General features: G+C 50.2%; 1 protein-coding gene across 1 annotated transcript in view; it reads left to right on the top strand.

Annotated features, from left to right (window-relative positions):
- The first annotated feature begins 627 nt into the window (after positions 1-627).
- The window catches only part of RAPGEF1 (Rap guanine nucleotide exchange factor (GEF) 1), a 46,188-nt gene continuing 37,833 nt past the window's right edge, over positions 628-8,982 (top strand). Inside the window, exons 1-5 of the mRNA XM_008592545.1 lie at positions 628-710; positions 1,461-1,613; positions 2,041-2,164; positions 2,604-2,760; positions 3,871-4,371. Coding sequence (XP_008590767.1) covers positions 1,519-1,613; positions 2,041-2,164; positions 2,604-2,760; positions 3,871-4,371 — 877 coding nt within the window. The 5' untranslated portion in view covers positions 628-710; positions 1,461-1,518. The remainder of the gene's footprint in view (positions 711-1,460; positions 1,614-2,040; positions 2,165-2,603; positions 2,761-3,870; positions 4,372-8,982) is intronic.

Genomic DNA, 8,982 nt, shown 5'->3' with positions numbered 1-8,982 from the left:
TCCTTCTTCCTTTTTTTTTCTTTTTGCTATGATTTGGAAATTCCTTTTTCTTTTCTTTTCTTTTTTTTTTTTTTCCTTTCTTTTTCTCTTTTAATGGTTCTACAGTCATTTCTCTGCTGGGTAGTATGCCTTTAACTCCCTGTCCATTGCCAAAGATCCCAACCAGCCACCTCAGAGTAGCAGCTACTGCCATACCCATGGCCAGCTCACGTTGGAAAACCACCGAAAGCAGAGGTTTGATCATTAGTGGCTTTAGAGAACTGAAAACGTAGTTCTTCCCCCCACAAACTGACTAGGAATCTGTTGTACTGGGTACTTACGTGTGTGATAATCTTAGTCATTGTGAGACAGTGGGGTTTACCATTTCCCGCTTCCAAGAGGAAGTGCCTTTAGCATTTGAAACTTCTTGACATTCTGTGAAGGTATTTTTGGAGGGAAGGGGACATTTTGGGAAGTCGCAGATTACCTAAGGCAAATAACCCTTGCATTTATGGTGTGTGGGAAATACGTAGGCAGAAAAGTAAGACTCAGCGGTGGAGGTCAGACATACTGCCTAGCTTCTGGTGAGAGCTCAGCAGTGAATGAACATTGCTCATCGCCTTTCTCTTGTGTGGGGTGCAGGAGCTGGTCAGACTTACCATTGAGAGGCAGGGGCGTCCGTCTCCAACAAGCCCAGTGAAGCCCAGTTCCCCAGCTGGCAAACCTGATGGGTGAGTGCTTTCTAAACCCTCCCACCACAGTGTTCACATTGGGCAGCAAGGTCTGCACTTGCCAGAGGATGGGAGCCAGTTGGGCAGTGGGCAGCATGTTAGGTAGGCTGTTGGAGGCCCATCTTCCTTTTTCAATGGGAAGTTCTGGGTGACTGCGTGTTACGTGAAAGTGTGTATGTTTCACAAAGTTTTGAAGCATTGCCTTGTCTCATGTTTAATATTCAACCTGACTGTTTCTAAGGATGAACGTGTGAGTGTGTCCAGTGACACACACTAGTGCTTGTCCTGGCCAACTTCATTTCAATAATTAGAAAGAACTTTTACAGGTTTGGATTTGGGGGATTTAACTTGAGAGCACTTTTGGTTTTTTAGTAGTAGCTTTATCAAGAGAGTAAACTAAGGGCAACATGGACTGTTTTAATGCCTTGCCTCAATTTCTACTACAAGCCCCGGGTAAAAATAGAAAATGAAGGTTTGGAGCATTTTAGAGAGACTTTAGGTCATCTGGTCTACGGATTCCATTTTCATGGGAGGAGACTGTGATGCAGAGTTGGGGGATGTGGCCAAGCCCCAGCAGTTTGTTAGTGATCAAATTGGACTTGACCCCACTTCCAACTTGGAGCCCAGGCTCAGTGCCCAGAGCCCCCACCCCTACACCGCTGCCATCACATTCTAGCCTTCCCCGGGCCTGTGTGTGTTTTGCTCCCATCAATGACCTTCTCTGACCCCAAGTTCCTTCCAATTCTCCAGCCAGGCTGAGCTCCCCCTGACAGACCGAGAGGTGGAGATTCTAAACAAGACGGCTGGGATGTCGCAGTCAACCGAGCTGCTCCCAGACTCCACGGATGCGGAGATTGCACCTCCCAAGCCCCCTTTACCTGGCATTCGAGTGGTTGATAATAGGTAATTATCTTCCTATTTTCCTAGCTTCCCCCTCTATTTATGACATAATGGGTAGAAGGAGCAAAAGAGGAAGGTGTCGCAGACTGGGTAAGAGCTCAGCGTTCAGCCCCTTCCTCAGGATGATGCCCGCACCTGCCCGGGCCTCCCTCCCCACACCTGAGCTCTCCTCTGACCTGCCCGTCGGCCTCCATCACATGAGACCTGGTGTGATTTATTTTGAAAGGGAAAGGCAGGGTTGTTCTGATTTTCATTCTTTTGGCATTCATAGGATTTATTTTGGCAGGAGGGGACTGGGCAGGAGTTGAACTAAGAAAATTGGCTGTGGAGAGCTAGTAGTGAAAAACCCCCACAGCCTGTACCCTCATGCCATCCTAAAGAGCTTTGGTTTGCATCGTTTGGTTTGCCTGGATGTTTTGGTCTGTTTCAGTCCTCCACCAGCGTTGCCACCCAAGAAAAGGCAGTCAGCTCCGTCTCCTACCCGAGTGGCTGTGGTGGCCCCCATGAGTCGAGCCACCAGCGGCTCCAGCCTACCTGTCGGGATTAATAGGCAGGTAACGCAGCCCCCGTGCCTTCTGGGAAGGCAGACAGGGGTGTGGCTCCTGTAGCTGAAAGAAGTTTCCTGGCCTTCAGGCCCTGGTGTTGGTCAGGTCCAGAGACGCTCTCTTGCGGGGTCGGCGTCTTCTCAGTCGTCCTTCTCTCTCCAAGACATGGGGGAAGTTCCCGTAATGGAGGTCCAGGGCGGGGAGGTTGGAGCCCGGCCCATGGCCCTCCCTGGCCACACACTCAGGGCAGTCCTCAGGACTTCTTTCTCATCCATGCATGTCATTTTATTCTGACGTCAAAGATGGTTTCTGAACCTGGTGGTATTTCCTTCTCTAAGTAGATGTGCCGATTGCCTCATCCCTGGTCTCTGCCACCATTTCTCAGAAGTGACTTGGGTTTGTTTTTATGTTTCCACATGAGGATTTTGACGTTGACTGTTACACACAGAGGCGACTGTCAGGAGGCAGCCACTCGTATGGCGGAGAGTCGCCCCGCCTGTCCCCCTGCAGCAGCATAGGCAAGCTCAGCAAGTCAGACGAGCAGCTGTCCTCTCTGGACAGGGACAGCGGACAGTGCTCCCGGAACACAAGCTGTGAAACTCTAGGTGAGCGGTGGGCCTCCTCCTGTCTCACCCTATCTCAGTGGCTTCTTAGGGGTCATGTGGTCCTGGTTTTGAGTCCCAATTAATGGCTCCATGACCTTGGCCAAGTTATTTAGCATCTGAGCCTCAGACCGAGGATAACAATATCTGCTTCTCAAGGAAGTTGAAAGTTTAAATAAAATAATGTGAAACCACAGAGTAGATATTGAAGCAGTAACTGTTGTTATGCTTAATCTGTCAGTGGGTAATTTTACTCTTTGTTCCAAAATTAAAAGCCATCTGTGCTCAGGGCTTTAAATAAAGTGGGGGAGCCCCTGACAACTTTTGGTAGAGGTTGCAGGCAAGCCCTGGGCTGACCTTGTCGGTTGGTACTGAACGTGTGCTGCGTGGGGTGACCAGAGTCTGTGAGGCAGCTCGGCAGGTGCTTAAAGAGCATTAAGCTGTCAGTGTCCCATGAAATAGATTCCCGAGAATGTATCCTAAGAATCTAATCAGAGATTTAAAGCAAGATTTCTGTCTGAGGACATTAATCTCAACATTATTAGGAATAATGATAAAGTGGAAACACTCCAATTACCTGTTGGTAGGAAATCAGATGAACTATGATACATTCATTTGGTGGAATAATCTGTAGCTATTAAAAGTCACTTATGATATACCGATAAATGGGAAAAATCCAAGTCCATGTACATAATGTTTTCTCAGCTTGTTTATTGAAAAATGAATCCTTGAAGGGAAAAAAAGACTTTCAAGGAAATACATCAAAATGTAAACAGATTGTAGTTAGATTATGGGATTGTGGGTGGTTTTTATTTTCTCAATATCGTTTGCTGTTTTCTGCTGTGGTCATTTTCTTTTTTTTAAGTAAGAAATTCAAAAATTACACGAAAGTACAAAAATAGTATAGCAAACAGCCATATTTCCACCTGTTTTACTTCTGTTATCAGAGAAAAGAGTGAAGAATATAAAATAAAGTGAGAGCCGGTGTAGTGAGACTGGGGACATGTTCGTCTTGCTCTCATGAGTGAGACTGGGTGAAGCAAGAAGGTGGGGCCGTTAGTTTCTGTGGGGCCCTGCAGCTAACAGGCATTTTTCTCCCTGTTGTGACTGCAGATCACTATGATCCCGACTATGAATTCCTCCAGCAAGACCTCTCTAACGTGGACCAGATACCTCAACAAGTGGCTTGTAACCTTAGCCCGTTGCCGGAGTCCTCGGGGGAGTCTGGGTCTCCATTCCTCAGCCATCCTTTCCAGCTGCCTCTTGGCATCTGTCCCCAGCCAGAGGGGCCCTTGGCCCCAGGACAGCAGACAGACACGCCACCTGCTCTTCCAGAGAAGAAGCGCAGGAGTGCGGCCTCCCAAACCACGGACAGCTCTGGCTGCAGGGTGTCCTATGAGCGGCACCCCTCACAGTATGACAACATCTCTGAAGATGACCTGCAGAACCCAGCCCCAGTCCAGTGCATCCCCTTCACAGCCTTTGCTGCTATCCTCCCTTTTCAGCAAGGAGGTTCCTCAGCCCCTGTCGAATTTGTGGGTGACTTCACTGCTCCTACATCAACGGGTGACCCAGAAAAGCCACCTCCTCTACCAGAGAAGAAAAACAAACACAGTAAGCTTTTGTTGAGCTGTCATCGGGAAGCTCATTTTGTAACCTAAAATGGTGGTGTGTTTTATTTAAGCATTAGGCTAAAATCAAGCTAGCGGCCTCATTATTTCATAAAAGATAGGACTATAGGAATGTGGACACCTCTGGGAGCCTGGTTTTGTCATTACTGATGATTGCTTTGAAAGCCTGATAAGCTGACCTCTCCTTTATGGTCTCCATAGAAGCTCAGGCCTGGTCTCCGAGGAGCTGTGTGCTTCTCCTCATTAGGAGACCTCCTGGCCTGAACATAGTGACAAAGGGAGATGAGTGTCATGGCATGCAGGACAGCACTGCAGCAACATCTGCCTAAAGCAAGGTGGACGTTGGACTTTAAACAGTCATTTTGTGAGGGTCCCTGTGTAGAGGTGTCCTGGGTGCACGCTGTTCACTGTTTGCGGACACTGGAGATGGCCCACTTACAGAACGCCTTGGGACCAGAGGTGGCCTGGCAGAAGTAGCCAAGGACACCTCTTGGACCCCAGACAGTTTAATATATGATAATATTATGGCCCAAGGTAGAGCTGAGATTTTGAATGTTTGTATTATGAATATTTTCCAACTGTTAATTTGCCATAAAATTACTAAGTAGAGTTATGCTGTTTTCTCCCAGCTCCCCTAACTGCTCCATGTTGCAGAGAGTTGCTGTTACTCTCTGCCCCCACCCTGTCCCCACTTCACTAGCACAGTTCTGCCTCGATTTTCTTTGGCAGACCAGCTGTCACCATTTTGATGCGCGTGTGGCCATATCAGCCCCACAGCCCCAGGATTCCCTGGCTTCAGTCAAAGCCTCCAGCAGAGAACTTTTTTTTTTTTTGTCTTTTGTCTTTTTCCGTGTCTGGCAACAGATCGCAACCCTCAGTGTTGCCCCCGTACCGGACCGGGGACCGGCAACGGGATCGCAACCCTCGGCGTTGCTCCCACGCCTCGCTCAGCCAGTGAGCGGGAACCGGTCCACCAGCAGAGAACTTCTACAGACTACAAATTGAATCTGTTCCAAATTCCTGGTTGCAAGCATCTGATTGGCTCAGCCTAGATCTGGATCCCGATCTCAAAGGAGGGAAGACCTAGCTTCGTTAAAACCAGCAAAGATCATCCCAAGGGCCAATGGGGTTGTCTGGGGAGGAAGGAGGCCACCAATGGCATTCCCCAGCTCCCCACTTTGTGTTGCCCAGCTTGTACGATGGCCTCACTGGGGTGGTCCCCGAGCTGCGGGGAGAACTGGCTCTGTAGGGCTAATGATGTCATGCCCATCTGTTGTGTAAATTTGTTCATTAGAAGACAGGGCACTAATGGACAGGGATGCGAATGGCAGTGCCAGGAACATTTCCTCCTGTGCCTCTCCTTCTGCACAGGCAGGCATTGAAAGGGCTGTTGGCCTCTCCCCTCCGCTCACCGTGAGCAGCATGCCATTCTCAGCTGACCTCTTGCCTTCCCTCAGAGCCTCCAGTCTCAGAAGCGAGGCAGGAGAGCATCTGTGCAAACTGCAGCAGACACCAGAGAGCCTTGCTCTTAGAGAAAGTGTGGGCAGCAGTCCTCATGCAGGGTCCGTAGAGAAGAGAAGGAAAGGGAGGGTAGCCGTTGTTTCCTTTCAAATAGTGTCAAGTGGCTGAAATTATTTTTCTATGAATCTAGGCATCCATTCTGAGGCTTTATCCCATTCATCAATGTCTGTAGCATTGTTCCTGCAAACCTTGACAAACAGAGCTGCAGGCGTGGCATGCTCCAAGCTAAAGCTTCCCACCGCCCGTTGACCTTGGTCCTCCCAGCCACCTGGCAAGGAGGCGTACTCACTCCTGTTATATAGATGAAGATGCAAGTGCAGAGGGACTGAGCACATGCCCAGGGTGGACAGGCGAGTGGGGGCAGCTCTGGGGCTCAGAGCCAGGCCCGTGTGTGTCAGCCCATCACACCTCTCTCACACAGAGGAGGAGAAACACTGCCCTCTTTCCTTGAGACCCTGTCCACTTTTCAGTAGTGACCCCCATGCAGGGGATAGTCTGTTCTGTGCCCTGTGAAAGAACCCCAAACTCGAGGCGCTCTGAGGCTCAGTCCTAGTCCTGAGTCCACTCTTCACTCCCTGGGGGGCCCTTCAGAGGGTTCCAATCTGTGACTCTTTGGGGAGCGCCTCACAAAATTGCTTTGATGGAAAGAACAAAACAGTCCTCCTCCCTTACATGAGGGTACTTCAAAATATTCATGAAAAATAAAATTAAAAGATAATATGAGGGCCGGCCTGGTGGTGCACTGGATAAGTGCGCCGCTTGGGAAGCGCGGCGGCGCTCCCGCCCGAGGGTTCGGATCCCACATGCAGACCGGTTCCCGCTCACTGGCTGAGCGAAGCGCGGGAGCAGCACCGAGGGTTGCGGTCCCGTTGCCGGTCCCCGGTCCGGTGCGGGGGCAACACTGAGGGTTGCGATCCATTGCCAGGACATGGAAAAAGACAAAAAGACAAAAAAAAAAAAAAAAAGATAATATGAATCTTTCCTTAAATGTTTTGAAGTACCTCCCTCCATGGCTATCGCTGGACTAAGTTCCTACCTGCTCTGTCATGATGTCGTAGTGTGTCCCTGCCCATTGGGATGCACCAATGTCACGAGGGTCCCCAACTCCTCTTGCTGAGGGCAGCCCCACGAGCCCCTTGCACCAGACGAGCTTCCTGATCACTGCCCACCTAGGGTCTCCACAGTCCCAGTGCCCATTGGAGTACCGGCCTCTGAGCTGTCCTGGCCATGCTGGCTGCCCTGGCCTCAGAGCCATTGCTGGCCACTTTTGAAATGGTCCAGGTCTTCGTTGTTTCTAGAGGTTGGGAACATCACTGTTGTTTCTCTGTGTTCAGGTAGCAGGTTCCTACAAGGACTTCATCCCTCCTGAAAAGATCAGTTTTACTGATATGTCAGGCAGAGGTGGTTGTGTCAGTCTTTTCAGGGAGCGGTTGGTGGGCACTGGAGATCATCCTCCTCTAGTACTTGGTGTTGCTGGCTGCGAGCTGCTCTTTTCTTCCAGCAGCAGCAGAAGGCGACCTTATTTTCCTGCCTGCCTTTTACAGCCAAGTTCCATTTGGTGCTTGTTGAACCTAATAAGAAATTCTTGCCTATTCTTTAAATAAACAAGGTGACTTTGAACCCCTTCCTTCAGTGAAGGGTACCAGAAAGACATAAATGGAGCAAGAGCATTTCGTATATGCCTGGACCCTGCATGAGGTACAAATTCAGCACTGCAGACTTTCTCTTGGTGTCTGAATCTCCTCCACCTGGCAGGTGTTTATGGCACTTGTGACATGACCTGAAGGGAAAGCATAGGCTCAGGGTGGCTGAGACCTGCTGTCCCTGCGCCACCACACGCTGACTTAGGTCCTTTGCTTCCAAACCTGGCCCTTTTTCTTCCCAGCTCGAGACATCACATTAGCTCTCTGTAAGTGAATTAATTAGCACTCATTTCTAACCAAGTATCCAGGGGCCCAATGTTGTCTCCCTAGTAACACTGGCCCATACATGTGTATGGAGAATATCTTAACCCCCAGGAGCTTCCTCCACTGACTAGAGAAGGGGAAAGATGGTGCAGGACTTCAGGACATGGGTGTTGGGAGTGCCTGCCTTGACCTTGACTCTGCTGTGGGTAGTGTCCAGGCAGGGTCCAGTTCACACACGGAGTGGAGATCGGTGGAGGGGCTTCTGCTCCAAGCAGCCCTCTTGATTCCTTAAGGACACCAGGCAGCCTCACATGGGCAGCTACAAGCTCACTTCTCCCAGAACCCTCTGGCTCTGTAGGCCCCAGGCATCAGGAATAAAGCATGCACTGATGCCCCATGGGAGGGCTGCAGGCTGTGCACTTGCCTCTTCAAAGTTCCCTGGGAAGGTGAGATCACAGAGGGGTGATAGTGGACCTCTTTGTTCTGACTTCACACCTCCCCCAGGCGGGTGAGGTCCCCGCTGCTGTTTTCTGCCTAGGGCGCTCTGCGGGTGGTGCCACCCTGCACAGGTGAGAGAGACCTGCTTACTGGGTGGCTATGTTGGTTCAGGGACAGCAAGGGCTGGGTTCTGCACGGTTTTGAGGGAGGAGGCGCATGTTTCAATCTTAGCACTTCCTTTCTTCCCATTTCTCCCTCTCACCAGAGAGCTGATCTTAGTCACTATTATTTCTTGGATTCCCAGTGACTGCTTTACGGGACACACCTGGGGGCTCAGCCTGGTGTAGCCAGTCAGTAGGGCCACATGCAGGGGGGCCTATGTTCTGTTCTTTCATTCATCCATTTATTCATTCATTCTACTGATGTGCATGCACACTGATGACAGCAGCAAGCAAGACAGATGGGGCCCCTGTCTTCCCAGAGCTCAGACTCTGAGGGGAAGGCAGTAAATCCTATTGCTTCTATTTTCAAAATATGCCCGTTTTGAACCACCACCTCTCCCTCCTGCACTACCTCCAGCACTCACACTGTGACACTTCAGAACAGCCCCGGCAGCCCCATAATCATCTTCTCAAGACATTCAAAGGTTCTCAGCTCCATGCGCATCCTGGAGTGGGTCCTTCAGTGGGTCCCACCATGTTCAGAATAAAGCTGCTGCCCTGTCTTGA

The sequence above is a fragment of the Galeopterus variegatus genome, unplaced genomic scaffold, assembly GCF_000696425.1.
Source record: "Galeopterus variegatus unplaced genomic scaffold, G_variegatus-3.0.2 Scaffold8013, whole genome shotgun sequence".
NCBI lineage: Eukaryota > Metazoa > Chordata > Mammalia > Dermoptera > Cynocephalidae > Galeopterus > Galeopterus variegatus.
The sequence above is the reverse complement of the archived record's forward strand: the minus strand, read 5'-3'. Positions and strand labels throughout refer to the sequence as shown.